This window comes from Anomaloglossus baeobatrachus, chromosome 3 (assembly GCF_048569485.1).
Source record: "Anomaloglossus baeobatrachus isolate aAnoBae1 chromosome 3, aAnoBae1.hap1, whole genome shotgun sequence".
NCBI lineage: Eukaryota > Metazoa > Chordata > Amphibia > Anura > Aromobatidae > Anomaloglossus > Anomaloglossus baeobatrachus.
This window is the reverse complement of record NC_134355.1, coordinates 497,618,565-497,640,246: the sequence shown is the minus strand read 5'-3', so window position 1 is coordinate 497,640,246 and position 21,682 is coordinate 497,618,565. Positions and strand designations below refer to the sequence as shown.

The 21,682-nt window shown below is 38.8% G+C and overlaps 1 protein-coding gene across 1 annotated transcript in view; it reads right to left on the bottom strand.

Moving 5' to 3' along the window:
- Positions 1 to 14,020: 14,020 nt before the first annotated feature.
- The window catches only part of SI (sucrase-isomaltase), a 439,774-nt gene continuing 432,112 nt past the window's right edge, over positions 14,021 to 21,682 (bottom strand). Inside the window, exons 68-71 of the mRNA XM_075340661.1 lie at positions 17,425 to 17,513; positions 17,216 to 17,256; positions 14,749 to 14,913; positions 14,021 to 14,304 (exon numbers count right to left, since the gene is read on the bottom strand). Coding sequence (XP_075196776.1) covers positions 14,236 to 14,304; positions 14,749 to 14,913; positions 17,216 to 17,256; positions 17,425 to 17,513 — 364 coding nt within the window. The 3' untranslated portion in view covers positions 14,021 to 14,235. The remainder of the gene's footprint in view (positions 14,305 to 14,748; positions 14,914 to 17,215; positions 17,257 to 17,424; positions 17,514 to 21,682) is intronic.

The following is a 21,682-nucleotide window of genomic DNA, read 5'->3' as shown; positions in this document are numbered from 1 at the left end:
GTGTTTGCTAGTATAATGGCTGAGTTTAAAAAACTTGGAGTGTGCAATGCAGGCAGATGTGCTCTGCTAATGTCTTTGCACTAGTGGGACTATAGCAAAGTCCAATAGCCACGTATAGGATGCCACTAGGTACACTGAGTGTTTGCTAGTAAAATTGCTTAGTTTAAAAAACTTGGAGTGTGCAATGCAGGCAGATGTGCTCTGCAAATGTCTTGGCCCTAGTGGGACTATAGCAAAGTCCAATAGCCACGTATAGGATGCCACTAGGTACACTGAGTGTGTGCTAGTATAATGGCTTCGTTATAATTAGTTGGAGTGTGCAACGCAGGCAGATGCGCTCTGCAAATGTCTTGGCACTAGTGGGACTATAGCAAAGTCCAATAGCCACGTATAGGATGCCACTAGGTACACTGAGTGTTTGCTAGTATAATGGCTTCGTTATAATTTGTTGTAGTGTGCAACGCAGGCAGATGCGCTCTGCAAATGTCTTGGCACTAGTGGGACTATAGCAAAGTCCAATAGCTACGTATAGGATGCCACTAGGTACACTGAGTGTGTGCTAGTATAATGGCTTCGTTATAATTAGTTGGAGTGTGCAACGCAGGCAGATGCGCTCTGCAAATGTCTTGGCACTAGTGGGACTATAGCAAAGTCCAATAGCCACGTATAGGATGCCACTAGGTACACTGAGTGTTTGCTAGTATAATGGCTTCGTTATAATTAGTTGGAGTGTGCAACGCAGGCAGATGCGCTCTGCAAATGTCTTGGCACTAGTGGGACTATAGCAAAGTCCAATAGCCACGTATAGGATGCCACTAGGTACACTGTGTGTTTGCTAGTATAATGGCTGAGTTTAAAAAACTTGGAGTGTGCAATGCAGGCAGATGTGCTCTGCTAATGTCTTTGCGCTAGTGGGACTATAGCAAAGTCCAATAGCCACGTATAGGATGCCACTAGGTACACTGAGTGTTTGCTAGTAAAATTGCTTAGTTTAAAAAACTTGGAGTGTGCAATGCAGGCAGATGTGCTCTGCAAATGTCTTTGCACTAGTGGGACTATAGCAAAGTCCAATAGCCACAGATAGGATGCCACTAGGTACACTGAGTGTTTGCTAGTATAATGGCTTAGTTAGAATGAGTTGGAGTGTGCAGAGGACAAGAGGGTACAGTGGCAGGATTGTGGTGCTCTGGGTAGAGGAATGGAAGCCTGCCTTTCTATTCCCTCCTAATGGTGAAATGCAGGGAGGAAATCCCTGACCTGGGCTACACAGACGCTGTTGCTGTTTGCAGGACCTGTCACCTATGGCTCTCTGACCCTGCCGGTACGAGCCCTTAAAAGGACTGCTAGAATGTGCTCTCCCTAAGCTGTCTAACGCTGTGTATGCAGCGCATACAGCTGTATCGGCGATAGGACAAAGGACGGAACTGCGACAGTGATGTCTGACACCAAAGACGCAGAAGGCAGATAATGGCGATCGTGAAGAAAATGTCCGGTTTTATAATGCAGGGACATGTGACATGCAGATCCTATCACACATGCCGTTGCTTCTCTGCCTCAAAGTCCACTTAGGTGTGTGTGTGTCTGTGATTGGCTGACATGCTGGCCAGCCCCACAAGACGCGCGCGCTTAGGGAAGGAAGACAAGAAAAAAAAAAAAAAAAATGGCGATCGCCATTATAGAAACAGCAGTGATCTGAAGGCGCTGTTCACGCACACTATACACTGAAATGTGATAATAGTTTGATTCACAGAGTGACTTACACTATTACAGCAGAAACCAAGCTAAGATTTAGCTGTTTTTTGGCTGCTAGAACCGTTCTCGAACGTTTCTAGAACTATCGAGCTTTTGCAAAAAGCTCGAGTTCTAGTTCGATCTAGAACATGCCCCAAAATCACTCGAGCCTAGAACTGGAGAACCACGAACCACGAACCGCGCTCAACTCTATATACAAGTCCAGCAAACTACACACGCAAGGAACTATTTAGATACTGTATATGACAGATAGATACAGTTTGTGCCTTCCATTTGTAGTTTACTTTACTTGTTAATAAAAAAATCAATAAGTAAATTAAAAAAAACAAAACGGTTTGGGTACCCCCTATTTTTCATAGCTAACAAAGGTAAAGCAGACAACTAGGAGATGATATTATCAGTCTTGAAGGTCCCTGGTTATTAAGCCCTTCTAAGCCTAAAAACAGCAGCTAGTAGCAACTACAGAAGTAGCAAATAACATTACATGTGCTAATTCTGGCAGTTCACTTTGGCTCTTCAATATTGACCTTGTGCTGTGGCAATTGGCATTGATGGTTGTATGGGATGATGTCAGCTGTGTAGTGTCAGCTTGCATCAAGCCATGGTGTTGGTAATGAAGCGGAGTCTATCAGACACCCCTATTACTAACTCTGTATATTAAAAGAAATACATCCACAGGTGTGTCTGTAATAAAATTAGGTGTTGCCAATAAACCCATCAGAAGCTTCCAAAGACATGACATCATCATACGGACTGCTCCATAGTGTTTAAAGGCATAATACTCTTAGTGTATGTAAACTTCTGACTTTGCAGAATATAATAAAAATGCATTAAAACATTCTCTCTCTCGCTCTCTCTTTATTTCTCTCTCTCTCTCATTATTCTGGCATTTAGCAAATATCAATAATTTTAGTAATCCTAACTGACCTAAAATGGAAAAGGTTTATTATGATTTCATGTCAGATACTGAGAAAAACATGCATATGTGTCCTTTTAGATACTGTTAACTAACTTAGGTTAGCTTCAAGTTTTATCTGTTTATACATAAAGCATTTTTGGAAATGCAGCCAGCGTTCGAGCGCAGAAAACGAACAAAACCAAACATTACTGAGTTTAGAGGAAGGATCTCAGGGTTACCGAGCCTGAACAAACAAGCTAAGGCTCATACTGAATTTGAATTTGGCAAACCTTTATCAAACAGGTTCACTCATCTCTACAGTCATGGCCAAAAGTTTTGAGAATGCTACAAATATTAATTTTTACAAAGTCTACTGCTTAAGTTTTTCTAATGGCAATTTGCATATACTCCAGAATGTCATAAAGAGTGATCAGCTTAACAGCAATTACTTGCAAAGTCAATATTGGCTAAGAAAATGAACTTTAACCCCCAAAACACATTTCAACATCATTGCATTCCTGCCTTAAAAGGAGTAGCTAACATTGTTTTAGTGATTGTTCCATTAACACAGGTGTAGGTGTTGATGAGGACAGGGCTGGCAATCAATCAGTCATGATTAAGTAAGAATGACACCACTGGACACTTTAAAAGGAGGCTGGTGCTTGGTATCATTGTTTCTCTTCAGTTAACCATGGTTATCTCTAAAGAAACACGTGCAGCCATCATTGCTCTGCACAAAAATTGCCTCACAGGGAAGAGTATCTCAGCTACAAAGATTGCACCTCAGTCAACAATCTATCGCATCATCAAGAACTTCAAGGAGAGAGCTTCCATTGTTGCCAAAAAGGCTCCAGGGCGCCCAAGAAGGACCAGCAAATGCCAGGACCGTATCTTAAAACTGTTTCAGCTGTGGGATCGGACTACCAGCAGTACCGAGCTAGCTCAACAATGGCAGCAGGCTGATGTGAGTGTTTCTGCACGCACTGTGAGGCGGAGACTGCTTGAGCAAGGCCTGGTTTCAAGGAGGGCAGCAAAGAAGCCACTTCTCTCCAGAAAAAACATCAGGGACCAACTGATATTCTGCAAAAGGTACAGGGAGTGGACTGCTGAGGACTGGGGTAAAGTCATTTTTTCAGATGAATCCCCTTTTTGATTGTTTGGGACATCTGGGAAACAGCTTATTAGGAGAAGAAGAGGTGAGCGCTACCACCAGTCTTGTCTCATGCAAACTGTTAAGCATCCTGAAACAATTCATGTGTGGGGTTGCTTCTCAGCCAAGGGAATTGGCTCACTCACAGTCTGCCTAAAAACACAGCCATGAATAAAGAATGGTACCAGAATGTCCTCCAAGAGCAACTTCTCCCAACTGCCAAGAGCAGTTTGGAGCCCAACAATGCCTTTTCCAGCATGATGGAGCACCTTACCATAAAGCAAAGGTGATCCCTAAATGGCTCATGGAACAAAACATAGAGAATTTGGGTCCATGGCTTGGAAACTCCCCAGATCTTAATCCCATTGAGAACTTGTGGGCAATCATCAAGAGACGGGTGGACAAACAAAAACCAACAAATTCTGGCAACATGCAAGCATTGCTTATGCAAGAATGGACAGCTATCAGTCAGGATTTGACCCAGAAGTTGATTGAGAGCATGCCAGGGAGAATTGCAGAGGTCCTGAAGAAGAAGGGTCAACACTGCAAATATTGACTTGCTGAATAAACTCATTCTAACTGTCAATATAACCTTTTGGTACTCATAATATGATTGCAATTATATTTCTGTATGTGATGTAAACATCAGACAAACACTATTAAAAACCAGAGGGCAACAGATCATGTGAAAATATAATTTTGGTGTCATTCTCAAAACTTTTGGCCATGACTGTATATATTAGTACATCAATTCAAGGGAATATACATATTAAAACCATTTGAAAGAGAAAATAGAGAAATGTGTAAGGTATGAAAAACAGACAGCACAAAATAGAAACATTGCTGTCTGAATGAAACCATCAGATTGGCTGAAATATTAAATGGAGAGGTATACACATATAAAAATAATGCATGGTATCGTGATCTATATTGTAAAAAGGTAAACATGTGTCGGGGGCTCACAACGAAAGTAACCGATTAAAGCCTATTTCTAAAGGTGACATTAAAGCTTTGTTTTCTATAAAGCCAAAATAAAGATTCCAGTCAGAAAGTTGGATTTTGAGCTCAAGCCATTTCCCAAACTGAGTCAACTGTCAGTTGAATCAGCGATGACTATAATGATGATGATTCTATGGTGGACGAAACCTGGGAAATATATTAAGGGGCCATCAGTAGACATGAGATATCAAAAGAGCTTGCTTAAGTGATACTCTACGTGATGTTGGTGAAAGAGTCTCAATAACATGTATCAGCTCTTATTATGGTGTAGACAACTTGGGTGTGGGAGTCATTTCCCACATTGCATTCATATGATTCTTGGCAGTTTGCAGGTTTTGTAGGAGGAGACATTTATGTTGTTATAATCTAACAAAGGAATGGCAATTGAATAGCTATACTTTTAGACTCTAGGTTTATAAGCAAAATAAGAAACTTTTTTTTGTCTGGCTTTTGAATGGATGTCCAAATTGTCTTATTGCCAGGTCCTTTTGTGCTTTGTGCTTGGAAAAACTTTAACAGAGCATATGCCTGTCAACCACATGGCTGACCTGTATATCTATTGTATGCAAAGCCAACAGTCCAAGGCATGGGTCAGCATTGGACCTATAACAAGTAGTTGAGGCACCGTCATTAGCAGCTACAATATATTTGAAAATATGGACCAAATGTTTAATCTAGTAATGTCTTGGAACGTTTTTGAATTTTTTTTAAGTTTTGGCTGCCTTAACACCTTCACGACTGCGGGCAGTAAAGTTATGTTCTATTTTTACGTGACTTAATAACCAGGGATGTAACTTTACAGCCTAAAGTTCATTTGATTGCCGTGGCCTTAGCAATGGCTTTCAAATGATGTCCTCTGCTGTTTCGCCACCCCACATCGACGATCGTTGTGATTGCCTGTTCAAATCTGAACTGCCAACCACATCGTTCACACTGGTTTCGGCTAAAACAATGCCTGAACCAGTGCAATCCTGTGAGAGCCTGCTATGATGTGCTGCAGCAGCTGCAGCAGATCATAGCTGGAGCTCAAACATGGCGCCCGACCAGCCCCTGCAGCACTGATTGGAGCAATCGTGCTATAATGCGCAATCTCTCCAATCAGCGTGCAGTGGGGCTGTCTGATCTGCAGGTGACCGCCCTCCCCAGTCCTGTGTTGGTCTGGGAAGCCCTCCCCCAACATGTCTGCAGTGTGCACCGGCTGGTACTTTTAGTACCATGCCGACACTGCTGCTGCCGCCGCTGCTGATGCTACCGTTTCTGCTCCCACTGTAAGTATTGTGTGCTCCCCTTGTAGCCCCTGTTGCTCCCGCAATGGCCCCTACCTGTGCCGATGTGCTTCCCCGCCACGATCTTCCCCCCCATTTCTACTCTGCTCCCATTTTCCTGCCTCTGCTTCTCCGGTCTCTCCCTTCCCCTTCCCATCTTATCTCCCTCTCCCCATCTGCTCTCCCTCTCCGATGTCCCCTACCTGCCTCCACCGGGTCGTCCGAGGTCTTCACTGGCCCGATCACATCTGCCTCCATCGCTGCCTTCCTGGGTCCTTCCTGGGTCTTCTGATGAGCTGTCCAACTTCATGCCTGCTGCTCTTGTAAGAAGCTGTCCACTTTCTGCCTTCTATTCCTCCTGCAGTTCCTCTGGTCAGGGATCCTCCTGCAAATCTTCTGGGTACTGTGAGTATAATTTTTTTTTTTTATCCCCTGTCCGTGTTTACACCCTATTTGTCCATGTGTCCCGCCGAGTGCTGATCAGTGATGCAGATAACGTATCTGCATCCGTGGTCAATTTTCGGAGGAAGTTTTTTTTTTGGTCTGTATCTTGCGTTGTTTTTTTGCATCTCATCTGTAGGTGCGTCCTGCAGCGGCCGAGCGCTGATCAGGGATTCGGGTAACGGATCAACATCCTTGCTGAATTTTTGGCATGGTTTTTTTTTTCTGTATCCCCAACGCTTTTTGTATCTCATCTGACCATGCGTCCTGCAGCGGCCGATCAGTGCATGGTGTCTGTGCGTTTGCAAAGTCAAATGGCACCCCTTTTCTTCCAAGCTCTGCTGTGCGCCCAAACAATTGATTTCCCACGACATATGAGGTATCTGCGTACTCAGTAAAAATTGCAAAATAGGTTTTATGGTGCAGTTTTTCCTGATACCGTTGTAAGAAAAAAATCTACCTGGTTGAAGCAAATATTTTGTGGTAAAAAAAATTAATAAATCATTTTCACGGTTCAACATTATCAACTTCTGTAGAGCCCTTGGGGGTAGAAGGGGCACACCAAACATCTAGATAAATTCTCTGAGGGGTCTAGTTCCAAAATGGGGTCACTTGTGGGGGAACTCCACTGTTTAGGCGCCATAAGGTTTCTCCAAACGTGACATGGCATCCGCTAATGATTCCAACCAATTTTGCTGTGAAATGGTGCTCCTTTTCTTCTGAGCCCCACCGTGCACCCAAACAATTACTTTCCACCACATATGAGGTATCTGTGTACTCAGGAAAAATTGCACAATACATTTTATAGTGCATTTTTTCCTGATACCCTTGTGGAAAAAAAGCTATTAGGATCAAGTAACAGTTTTGTGGTAAAAAAAAAAAATGTATTCATGGCTCAACATTATTAACTTCTGTGGAGCCCCTTGGGGCTCACTAAACATCTAGATAAATTCCTTGAGGGGTCTAGTTTTAAAAATAGGGTCACTTGTGGGGGAGCTCTATTGTTTAGGCACCTCCGGGGGTCTTCAAATGTAACATCATGTCAGCTAATGATTCCAACCAATTTTGCTGTCAAATGGTGCTCCTTTTCTTCTGAGCCCTGCTGTGCGCCCAAACAATTACTTTCCACCACATATGAGTAATCCGTGTATTCAGGAGAAATTGTACAACACGTTTAATGGTGCATTTTTTCCTGATACCTTTGTGAAAAAAAAGCTACCTAGTTGAAGCAACAGTTTTGTGGTAATTTTCTTTTTCTTTTCATTGCTCAAGGTTATAAACTTCTGTGAAGCCCCCAAGGGTTCAAAGTGCTCACCAAACATCTAAAAAAGTTATCTGAGGGCTCTAGTTTCCAAAATGGGGTCACTTGTGGGGGAGCCCCTTGTTTAGGCACCTCAAGGGGTCTCCAAACCCGACATGGTGTCCGCTAATGAGTCCAGCTAATTTTGCGCTCAAAAATTCGAATGGCGCTCCTTCCCTTCCGAGCTCCGCCGTACTCGCCCAAACAATTGATTTTTACCACATATGGGGTATCAGCGTACACAGGAGAAATGACACAATAAATTGCATGGTGCATTTTCTCTTTTCTCCCTTGTGAAAATGCAAAACTTTACGGCTAAAGTAACATTTTTGTGTTAAAAAGTAAAATTTTCATTTTTTCCTTCCACATTGCTTTGGTTCCTGTGAAACACCTGAAGGGTTAAAAAACTTCTTGGATGTGGTTTTGAGCAGTGTGAGGGGTGCAGTTTTTAGAATGGGGTAACTTTTGGGTATTTTCTGTCACCTAGGCCTCTCAAGGTCACCTCAAATGTGATATGGTCCCTAAAAAAAAGATTTTGTAAATTTTGTTGGAAAACTGAGAAATTGCTGATGAAATTTGACCCCTTCTAACTTCCTAATGAAAAAAAAAAATTGTTTCAAAAATTGCACTGATGTAAAGTAGACATGTGGGAAATTTTATTTAGTAACTATTTTGTGTGACATAATTCTCGTATTTATGGCCATACATTTTCAAACTTTGAAAATTGCGAAATTTTCAAAATTTTCGCAAACTTTCTGAAACTTTCACAAATAAACGCAAAACATATCGGCCTATATTTACAACTATCATGAAGTACAATATGTCATGAAAAAACACTGTCAGAATCGCTGGGATCCATTGAAGTGTTACAGAATTATAACCTATCAAAGTGACACTGGTCAGAATTGCAAAAAATGGCTCGGTCATTAGGGTGTTTTAGTGGCCAGGGGTGAAGGGTTAAAAGTATGTAACTTCAAACGTTTAGTAAATTGGCTGCCGGCCATTATTGGTTAACACACATTATCTCCTAACCAGATATATTAAGCCTACTTTGCACAAAGGCTGTAATTGCGCAAAAGAGCCTAGGGAGTCATAGGGCACCTCATAGACATGTCATTTCCAGGTAATTTGAGGGTTTATAGAAATTCATGGTGAAATATATTCAAAGCATACCAGATTTTTGGAAAAAAATTAAGGAAGCTGAAAATGTTACTTTCAAAAGATTCACTTGTCACTAATGACTACATTTTTTTAATATAACCATATATCCTATTAAATGTGATTTTATGAGTTTTAGCTTGTGTGAACTCCTCCACTATAACCATGTTCTGAACTGTCTCCATTCAAGGATAGGTATAACAGGTGATTTTTATTTTTTCTAAAACAAAGATTAATGACTTCCAGGATTACAATTATCATTATATTTTGCTAAAATGAGGATTTTTGATACCTTCACTGATGTGAATCCCTTTTGCAAGATTGGACCATTGCTCGGGACGTTCGAACATAAAAGGATGTTATAGTGTTCTTTTTAATATCACACTCAAATTGAGAGGTAAATCAAACCATGAGTTAAACAATTAGAATGTTTTTTCAATAGTCTGGGGACCATGATAGACAAACAAAGTAACATACAAATTTTATAGGACAGACAATGACACAGGAGTGGATAAGAGTGGTTACTTTAGTAATTAGTTATTTCAGCTACACCTGGTTAACATCTTTACTTTTTGCTTCTCTATTATTTTTGTCATCCTGTTTTATGGCAAGTTTTACTAAATATACTTGGCTAGCATTTGGCCATCCATTTGCTTTATGAGTCTGTCATCTATGTGACATCTTAATAAAGACAACATAATACAACTTTTCTGGTCACCAGCTTGATTCATAGGCAGCCTACTCTGTCACCATAACCCATGGGCTCCTGTGTACGTTACAATTCAAGTACAAGGGTCAAAATGTGAAGGCCAGGGCAACCACTGAGATATGGTAGACAGAGGCATGGGCTATGCCAATCTATTAGAGTTGAGCAAATCTTGTGAAATTCAAATTCACTGGCTTTGACAAATTTACCTGAAAAATTAAATTTCCACACAAATAATTTGACAAATGCCAATATTAAAAATATTTACTCAGAAAATAAACATGAGAAAGAGGAGAGAAAGAACTTCACTGGCCATAAGAGTTTACGATCAGTAGTAGAAAGGACCCTGTTGACCATAAGAGATTACAATCTAGAGGAGAGAACACTGTTGACCATTAGAGCTTACACTCTATACGAGGGAGAGACTTACCTCATTACCATGGAGATTGAAAATATCTTTGCTGTACAAACTGTACTTCATTGGCAAACCTTAATCTATGTTGGCCCTGATACTGACCCCAACTTTAGAAATTATAATAGACCACTGGATGTAATAGCTGCAGAACATTATAGGGAAGCCCACAGAGTCACAAGAAAGACAATAACCTGCTATTGGATTCCTTAATAGTGTGATTCAGGTAAAATATATCTTTGGACCGTGTTAGCCAGTAGAGATAAAAAAATATTTAAAAGAACTGAAGTCCTCAGTGGCTGATACCTTTTAATGGCTAACTGAAAAGATGGTAATAATAGCAAGCTTTTGAGACTACTCATGTCTCTTCTTCAGGCTCAATAGTGTGAGAAATGGTGCAAGGCAAGTTTTTGTGTTTTCGTTTGCAAATGCAAATCAAATCTCCATCAAATCTTAATGTATTTGAATCTATGTAAAACCAAATTTTCAGGATATTTGACTAAAACTCAATCCTTCACAGGTTGATCTGAGCAACTATACTGTCCAAGGAAGTCGAGCTGCCAAGAACTGTGTATCCATGACAGAATGTAATCAAGATGGGTGTTTTGTACCCCACTGCTGATCAAGAGTCCTCCAAAGTTGGACTCACAAAATTCTTAAAAAAATAATGCATCATCAGCAATTAAACTAATGTTGATTAGATTATTTCTTATTTGTAACCCCTTTACCCCAGAGCTTGGTTTTTTTAACTTCATGAATAGGTATTTTTTTTTTTTTAATTCTGATCAGTGTCAATTTGACAGATTAAAACTCTGGAATGTAACAAAAAATTCCAGTGATTCTGAGAGTGTTTTTTTCACAACATATTGTACTTCCTGATAGTGGTAAATTTAAGACAATATTTTTTACATTTATTTGTGAAAATATAGCTGAAACCAGAAGTTAACATACACTATCTAAAAAAAGACATATGTATGTTATTCTTATTTTCTGACATAAAATTAGAATAAATCTTTCTTGTTTCTCGTCCAAAACACATACTGATAGGGACTCTAGATTCTCAGCCCCAATGGGGAAAGTATGACCAATGTATGTAAAGCGGTGTGGAATTAATAGCGCTATATAAATGAATAAATTATTATTATTTTGAAGCATCTGATGGATTTATTGGCATCATCTGAGTTAATCAGTGACACACCTGTGTTATATTTTAATGCACACCTTAAACACATTGCTTTTTTGTGTAGCATCATGGGAAAGGCAAACGAAATCAGCCAAGATCTCAGGAAGAGAATTGTGGACTTGCACAAGTCTGGTGCAATTTCCAGATACCTAAAGGTGCCTTGTTCATTGTGTGGAATGTCCAGCCATCATATCACTTGGGAAGGAGATGGGTTCTGTGTACCAGAGATGAACATGCTTTGGTCAGACATGTGCATATCAACCCAAGAAGCTGGTAAGATTGTGTAACTATTCACAGTGAAACGAGTACTGTATCAACATGGGAGCTATGTTAAGGAAGGCAGCCCAAACATTGCCACTTTCAGGCATATATTTAGAATCAGGGTCAAGAATGGTTCCCCTAGCCTGAGGGCCATTTTAGGATCCTATTTTCCTAGTGATCCTGTCCCACACTGTGACAGCTAACTGTGTCTCAGGCACATTGTGATGCTCAGAAGGGAGAAGGGCACTTGGATTTTGAAATGCAGATTTTGCTGGATTTATTTTTTTGGAAGGGGGGGGAGTTCCAGAACCTTTGTGATACCAATAACGTGGAAGCCCGTATATTTATGTTAAAAGATGACAGACCAGAGTGAAAACATGTTTTTGTAAGTTGAGGTGAATGATATCTGGTGGTGATTTGGGCACAGGACATTTTAGATTAGTCCATGCTTATTTTGTGCTCTATGCTGAGCACCTACATCAGGGTTTCCATCTACATCTCCTAAATACGTGGTTCAGGTAAAACCTTGATTGATTAATTCGCTAATTAGGTAGCAGATTTACTCCTGACTTTGTTTGGTCTCTGTTAAGTGGTGTCCGCCTTTTCAAAAGTTAACAAAAGTGTTAACTACCGCACTTTTGTGCACGTCTAAAAAAAAGTGTAAAAGATTGACACTGCTAGACAAGAGGCCATACAGGAGTTAAAAGTGATTCCTTCTGCCACATTACAGTGAATTTTCCATTGGAAATTTTGTCTGAATCATGTTTTTCAGAGATTTACATATAATTCCCAGTTTAAGCACACAGCGTAGAGAGCAGGATAAATATGAGTGGCGCCGTACTGCAATCTTTGGGAGGCAGAATGAACAAATTAACAGCTGTAGAAGAATTGGCTTTGTTTTTTTATTTTTTATGTAGTTCACCTTTGCACTATATATCATTATATGGCTTTATTCCTCCAGTCAGTATGATTACAGCGATACAAGATTTATATAGTTTTTTGGGGGGGTTTGGCCACTATAACACTAAAAAACGCTTTTTTACAAAATAAAGTTTATTTGCATCACCATATCTGGAAGGATATAGTTTTTTATTTTTATTACAATAGAGTCATGTGAGGGCTTGCTTTTTTGATGAGTTGGAGATTTTATTGGTACCATTTGGGCCAAATATTATTTTTTCTATTTTGCTTTTTGAGAGGCTGAATCATGAAGAACAGTAGAAAAAGAAAGGAAAGGATCCGGCACAACCTCTTCTTAGAATAAAATCATCATAATCTTTATTTGAGAGTATTAAAAATACCATCCGTGAAAACCGAATCAGCATTCACGGATGGTATTTTTAATACTCTCAAATAAAGATTATGATGATTTTATTCTAAGAAGAGGTTGTGCCGGATCCTTTCCTTTCTTTTTCTACTGTTCCAGATCGGTTGGGACCTACCGGTGGATTCCAGGCACCTGCAAGGATCAGCAGCCCGGGTAGCAGGTGAGCTGAAGAAATTCCTCTTTTGAATCATGAAGAAACAGGAATTCACAAGTTGGTTTTTGTTTGGTTCATATGCCGATCACTTTGTCATAAAGGTGATAAGACAGCTTTATTCTTCGAATCAGTTTGATTGCAACAATACCCCATTTATATAACTTTTTATGTTTGCTGCTTTTACACCATAAAAACAAATTTCTAGAAAAAAATAGTCTTTGCATGGCTGTTTTTTGAGCTATAGCTTTTTTATTTTTTTGCTCACGCAGCTGTATGGTGGTTTGTTTTTTACAGCAAAGGATGTCATTTTCAGCTGTATTATTTTAATTTATATATGACTTGTGCTTGTGACCCTCTATAAGAGCTGAATGTGGTTCGTTACACTCTCTCAGAGCTGAATGTGGCTTGCAACCTTCTCTCCGAGATGAATGTGGCTCACAACCCGCTTTCAGAGCTGATTGTGGCTTGCAAAACTCTCTCAGAGCTAAATGTGACTCGTTATCCTCTCTCAGAGATGAATGTGGCTTGCAACTCTTTCTAAGAACTAGATGTGGCATGCAACCCACTCTCAGTGCTGAATGTGGCTTGCAACTCCCTCAGAGCTAAATGTGGATTGCAACCCTCTTTCAGAGCTAAATGTGGCTCGTGACCCTCTCTTAGACATGAATGTGGCTTGTGACCCTCTCTCAAAGTCAAATGTGGCATGTGACTCTCTCTGAGCGCTGGATGTGACTCTTAAGGTCAGAAAGGTTGGGGACCACTGCTATAAACAATAAAATATGTTGAACATTTTTACGCATTTATGCTTTTTGCCTGACTTTTTAACATCAGTTTTCTGATGTGCTGTAAAATGCTTAATTAATCCGCCTTCAAAAGTTTTGTTTTGTCACAAGATTTCAACACATCAAAGAGAAAAAAAAGAAATTTGAGGCATGTTCCACCTCATGCTGTTTATGTGCAAAGCCATTCTCCCCCCAGAGCAATTCTATACATACAGCATACAACGGACCCATACCACAGCCAGATACTTTATTTTATTATAATTCACATAACTGGATACCATCTGTACTTAAGAAATGCTACAGATATTTTATTTAGTCATGTACAGAAAATTTATTGAATTGATGTACGCAATATATACCTTGTCAAAAAAAATATAAGATATTGATGGAATTTAAAAAAGCACAAATTAATTACAAAATCTTCAAGTGCAGCTTTTGAGATCTCATCTATGTCCATGTAATCGTAATGGGAAAGGCTAAATTGTACTGTTTGTTTGTTAAATGAATTTCTAGAACCTGTAATAAAAGTAAACACAAATTACTTTTTAAGCTTGAATTTAAATATATAACATTTTGTATGCTTTATATCCCTGTATTGCTTCCCACTGTTACATCACATGATTGCTTCTGTCATCATAGCTCTATTTCACAATGTGTTTTATAAAAAGTAGTATCTGCCAAAAGCATGTACTTCACAGTATAAATGCCACCCCATCATAGAAAAAAATCTGTTCAGAGGTGACAATACTAAAACATATTGTCTTTTACGTCAGGGTACTCATAAGGGAAGTGTTTGCTTATTGACTTAACTAATGCAAAATATTGCCTTTGTTGCAAACTTTTCTCAGTTGGCATTTATGACCTTAAATTTTATAATTTATTTAGAAGAGTAATGTATAATTGTTGTTTCAAACAAAATATTCTGCTTGTAATATTCTCTGTTTTGCATACATTACTTACCTCTCCATTTACTGTAAAATGTGTAATGGTATCAGTTGTACCATTATATGTAACTGAAACACCCACTGCATTTGTCCCAGGGCCCCAAATATAAACATGTCCAAGATATAAGACATTTTCCGATGAAAGATAATTATTTGATTTTATTTCACATTTGACAGTTTTCTGGGGAAACATAGAGATGTGCATTAGTTTTACTTATAAATTCATTTTAGTATTATATATAGCTACATGAAAACAACATCAATACATTTCTTTCCTTCTAGGACTATATTCATATTTATTATTATAGTGCCATTTATTCCATTGTGTTTTACATGTGACAGGTACAATAATCATGAACAATTCAGGACACAGACTAGTACAGGAGGAGAGAGGCTGAGGATACAGTAGGGGAAAATAGAGCGGGTCAGTGATGCTATAGTGAACTGGAGGCTACTGGAGGCTACTGCAGGGTGTAGGTTTGTCAGAAGAGGTAGGCCTTCAGGTTCCTTTTGATGGTTTCCACTGTAGGCGAGAGTTTGATCTGTTGGGGTAAAGTTCCAGAGTATGGGGTAAGCACGGGAGAAATCTTGTATGCAATTGTGGGAAGAGGAGACTAGAGGGGATAAGAGAAGGAAATCTTGTAAAGATTAGAGGTTGCGTGCAGGTAAGTACAGGGAGAATAGGTAACAGCTGTATGGAGGAAACAGGTTGTGGATGGCTTTGTATGTCATGGTTAGTATTTTGAAATGCAGTATTTGGGCAATGGGAAGCCAGTTAAGAGACTGGGGGAGAGAACAAGCCGGGGAATGGCAGAGGGGTGGGTGAATTAGTTGGTCAGCAGGGTTTAGGACAGATTGTAGGGGTGCGAGAGAACAGCCACAGAGCAGGAGGTTCCAGTAGGCCAGGCAGGAAATAATGAGTGCATGCACTAGTGTTTTTGCAGATTTTTTGGTCAAGGAATGTACAGATTCAGGAAATATGATTTGATGCTTTTTTGCCACAGTTATTTACAAAACATGATTATTTAACCTCTTAAAACTCAGGGTATGACTGGTATATGAGGGTTTATTTTTGCCAGATGAGTTCTACTTTTGAATGACACTATTCATTTTACCATATAGTGTACTGAAAAATGGGGAAAAATTCCAAATGTGGAGAAATTGTGAAAGAAATTAAATTCCACAATAGCTTTTTTTTTTTATTTATCATGTTCAGTATATGGTAAAACTGACCAGGTATTATGGTTTTCCATGTCCGTTTGAGTTCGGAAACTGTTACTTTTGGTAAAAAAAAATTTGCCCAAAAAAGAATTGCACTTTTGTCGCCCTATTCTGAGGCCCGTAGTGTTCTCATTTTCAGGTTCTGGGGCTCAGTGATAGCTTTTTTTTATGTTCCTTGAGCTGACGTTTTTAGTTATACCATTTTTGTGTAGATGCAATATTTTGATCACCTGTTATTGCATTTTAATGCAATGTTGCGGTGACCCCCAAAAATGTAATTTTGGCATTTCAATTTTTTTTTTATCGCTACGCCATGTACCAATCAGATTTATTGAATTTATATTTTGATGAATTTTGCATTTCTGAAATCAGCGATGCCAAATATGTATATTTCTTTATTTTTTTTATTGTTTTATTTTGAATGAGGCAAAAGGGGGTTATTTGAACTTTTTTTAATTTTTTCATATTTTGAAAAACGTTTCTACATTTTTTAATTTGTTTTACTAGTCCCTTCAGCATCACTTTGATCAGGAAAAATGCTGATCTCCTGTGGATCTTGGCACCTTGCTGGCTCTCACAGGAAGTGATTCATGACAGCATTAGGTGTCAAAATTCAATCCCGCACTGTCATGGTAACACATTGGCCCCCTGTGATCCCCTCACCTGGCCACTTATGGTGAAGGGTAACAGAGTTCGAAGCCAGGATGGGTACACCCGGTTTCATTGTGCGTATGACTCAAACTCCGGGGTCATGCGCACTGAGCCGAAATCCCCCGTCGGATGCGATGCTTGCAGAGAGGTGAGTGAGATCATCCTGTGATGCTGCGTATTCATTAGCATGTTAGCACGCTCACAGGGATGTACTAACATGCTAATGGGGGCGACTGGCCGGGGAACTAATGCCCAGGAGACTAGTGCCCTCGCTCATTAGCATATGATAAAACATCTTTATAAATTATTTTTCTAAAGATCTCTTTATCTATGCTAGTATATACAGGTACGGTTAGGCAAGGATTAGCAATATGCACCCAGAACTGCTTGTGGTTCTGGATACACATTGCACCTGACAGGTTCCCTTTAAGCAGCAAGTGGATGATGTTTGGTAAATTGTAATCAACTTGCCTGGTACAGTATTTTGTTGTATATTTTCAATGCAAATTCTACTGAAATAATCTGCAGCATTTTTGTCTCCTAAAGACATATTCTTTGCATTTTATTTAACCAAGAAAACAGGTATATCTCTGCTTAGGAAAGCTTCTTACCTTATCAGCCGTGAAAGTTCCGAGGAAATAACTTTTCATTTCTATTAAATGAGGAAAGGAAAATATTAGCATCCAGTTTACTATATTACAGATCTTGCCTTTGTTTTACGATATTGATTTTTATCTTTTTTTGTTTCACTATAAACATCCTAAACATTTTTCAGAATTGCATTTCTTAAATGTTTACTTTATTATCAAGAAGAACTTACCAATACTTTCTCCATCATCCCAGAAAAGATTGCCTTGTGCTTTTTCAGAATCATCTAAAGCTACCAAAAGTCCAATAAAATTTTTACGGCTGCAATCAGAAAAAACATAATATATTTTTAAAAATATGACTTAATGCTATGTCAGTTCAATAATATTATCACACAGTGCTGATAAGGATCAGGAAAAAAGAATTAACAGTGAAATAGTTGTGAAGACACAACTCTCTACATACACACACATACAGTAACTCAAAACAAATCCCTCTGTCAGTCATCAATATTAACCCTTGCACAAAACTAAATGTTTTTTAATATCATGGTTGAGAAGAGATTCCCGCAAATGACACTAATTTACACCATGGCAATCATGCTGGCATAGGGGCTGTGACAGCATAATTACCGCCAGAAACTTGGTGTAGGTTATGGACAAGCTTTGGCTACATAAAGATAAGGATGGTGCCCACACCGAACCTGGCTGTTTAAACTCCTAAATGCTACAATCAATAGTGAGATCAGTGTTTATGGTGTTGGAAGAGGGCATGCACTCCATCTCCCCCCCAATCAGGACCACCACGATGTGATCACGGGGCCCAAATCATTGCCATTGCAACATGAGGTCAAATGATTTCCTCTGAGTATGCCAGGTTATGGTGACCTAATAGGTGTTCTGTCAATGTAACACTGAAAGGCACAATGTATTGCAAAGCTTGCACATTGCAATATGTTACACCAGGAATCAGAGGGAAAAAAAGCCAAATGTCCCATATAACAACTAAGTATAAAATAAATAAAGTGAAGAAAAACTTGGAAAACTATTTTGTGAAAAATCTGAAAATAAAGAACAAAAAATAAATCTAAACTTTTGTAAAAAAAATATAGAATAATCCAATTTATAAAACTATTACTGTAGGTAACCCAATTTTTGAACACCGTTAAAAAAAAAATATATATATATTTAAATATATATATATATATATATATATATATATATATATATATATATATATATATATATATATATATATATATATATATATCTATATATAGATATATATATATATATATATATATATATATATATATATATATATATATATATATATATATGAAACACTATGTAATTTGATCATAGAGTGGAAAAAAGTGGAATAAAATGGGATGATGGAAAAGTCAAATGTAAATAAAAATAGTATTGTTGAAAATGTGATCCTGTACCACAAAAAACAATATGATATACAGTTGCATCTATTAAAAAAAAAAAAGCTAAAGCTCGCAAAATGCAGGAATGAAAAAACTACTTTTTTATTTTTTTTTAAATCAAATTGCTTTTATTGTGTAAAAGCAGCAAAACATAAACAACAAAAATTTTATATCACTGCATTTTTACTGACCAGAAGAATAAAGCTGTCTCATTTTTATGAGAAAGTGAACAGCTAATAAAAAAAAACAAATCCTGAACTGCTATTTCTGCTTGTTTCTGCCTCACAAAACGCAAAATACAAAGCAATCTGGCCCAAAGTGGTAACACTATCTTACAGGAGCAGCATCGCACTGATGAGGACAAGCGATCAGGTAGTACAGTCATAAAGTCCCCTAGGGGCACTAGTAAAATCAATAAAAATGTAAAAAGAAAAGGTAAAAAAAATAAAAAAATAAAATTGCAAATCACCCCCTTGAAAATAATATAATTAAAAAAAACCAAATATTTGGTATTGCCACATTAAGAAATGCCTGATCTATCAAAATATAAAATCTATTTATGTGATCTATAGACAATGTGGTGAGAAAAACATTCCAAACACCAAAATTACATGTTTTTGTCACCTCAACATTGCATTAAAATGCAACAATAGGCAATCAAAGTAGCATATCTACAGAAACATGATATAATTAGAAACATCAGCTCAAGATGCAAGAAATAAGCTATCATTAAACCCAAATCCAATAAAGGCGAAGTTTATGGGTCTTGAAAAATTGTGGCAAAGCGCTATTCCTTTGTTGGACAAATTTCAAAAAATGTTTTCACCAATTAGAAAAAAATAGTAAAAGTGTACAAGTTTGGTATCTACAAACTCGTACTGACCTGAGGCATCATACTGACATTTCAGTTTTACCATATAATGAACATGGTGAATAAAACAAACCAAAACCATTAGTAGAATTTCAATTTTTTCACTATCAGTAGTGATGGGCGAATAGTGAAATATTCGAGTTTTTACTATTTGACTACGATATTTCGTACTATTTTTGTATTCATCACGAATAACAAATCTAATGCAAGTCAATAGGAAATCAAACAATTTATCGGCGAACCCTTACAGGGTGTCTGTAATAATGCTGAAATTGAATGGGGATGGGGAAGAAGCCTGAATGCATCTCTGAAACACAGATCACGTCTTGGAACAATCTGGTCAGAGTATTACACCACTTTGATGTACAGTCCCCTGCCTATTTGTGATAACCAGCACAGGTAAAGTAGACAGCTGTAGGCTGATGTTCCCAGCTGTGTGCTTTATCTTGGCTGGTTATAAAATATAGTGGCTCCCCATGTCATTTTTTTTTAAGTTATATAAATAATTAATAAAAAAATCAAACAATATGGCTCCTACCCATTTTTGATACCCAGTGTAGATAAAGCAGACTGTTGGGGACTGATATTCTCAGGCTGGGGTTTCCATGGCAATTGGACCCTCGGTAGCCTAAAAATAGCAGAACACAACCACCCCACAGGCACTTCTCACAGCTGGGTCCCTCACCAGTGTGGGAAATATTTCATGGCAATTTTTTTTTTTTTTTACGAATTTTGAATAGAACCTTAAAGTGCTCGAATTTTCAGTGAGCTGAAAATTTTAGAAAATTTGACTCAAACTTGATCCTTGCCAGATTGATCAGTTCATCTCTACTAATTACGTAACCATATTTTATTAACTTATTCAACATACCTTAAGAGTAGAGATGAACCACCCCCCTAATGTTCGAGTTCGGTTCGGTTCGTCAAACGGTGGGTGTGTTTTTCGAACGTTCCAAGAACGTTCGTCGAACACCGTCGAACCCAATTGAAAACAATGGCAGGCAAACACATACAAACACATAGAAAACACCTTCTAAGGTGTCAAAAAGGTGACAAACAACTCAGAAGATACCACAAACACATGGAAAAGTGACAAGTACATATACTCATGCTGAAATAAAAGAGTTTAACGAGTAAAAGGAGGAGCAGACATAGATATAGGAGTATCTGCAAGTGAACATCTATGCCATGTCCAACTTGAGCCTTACTCATTTTGGGCTTCCAATCTGTAAAAATGACCTGAGCTTGCCACTTACACCTTGGGGATCTTGTCGTGTCCCGCAGCCAGCGTTCTCCCGGAACGTGTCTTCAGTGCTGCTGGGTGTGTGCTGACAGATAAGTGCATGCGTCTGTCCAGTGACAATGTGGATAGACTAACGTTCATCAAGATGAACAAATCATGGATCCGCAAGGACTTTTCTATCCATGTGTCATACTGGGGAGACTAAAGGCTTGTGGATTTTTGAATATGCTTCATACAAATAACCATTTTAAGTTTGCAACTGTGGGACAATTGATGTCACTTAAGTGGTGTCTGTGGCCAATTTTTTGGAAAAAATAGAGAGTCTTGTTGGAGTCCCCTTGCTGTGTTTTACATGATTTTAGAAGGGCATGACATGCCTAAGAGGTTGACTTTCAGCACCTGCAAGCTGTTGGCTACAGAAATGCTGCCTTTCCGCCCGGTGGACACAGAGGAATTTTGAGACCTTATGTCCATCGCAGTGCCCCAAGAAAAGATGCCCAGTTGCCACTACTTCTCCAAGAAAGGTGTGCCTGAACTGCACCAGCATGTCGCAAACAACATCACCACTTCCTTGAGAAACTCTGTGTGTGACAGGGTGCATTTCACCACAGATACTTGGAACAGTAAGCATGGACAGGGGCATTACATATCGCTGACTGGGCACTGGGTAACTATGGTGACAGATGAAGAAGGGTCGGCTGTACAAGTCTTGCCGTCCCCACGAGTTGTGCGTCAATCCTCTGTATGTAGAAGTTATTCAATTGTTTCTGCCTCCTCAACCTCATCTTGGTCCTCCACCTCCCACCAATTCCTGTCTGGTATGGACACCTGCATTGTAACTGTGCACAAGGAATCCCACACACCTCCTTACTATGCTGGCAGCAGAGCTCAATGGCATCAGGCGGTCGACTCTTTACTTTGAAATGTATGGTAAATGTGAGTCA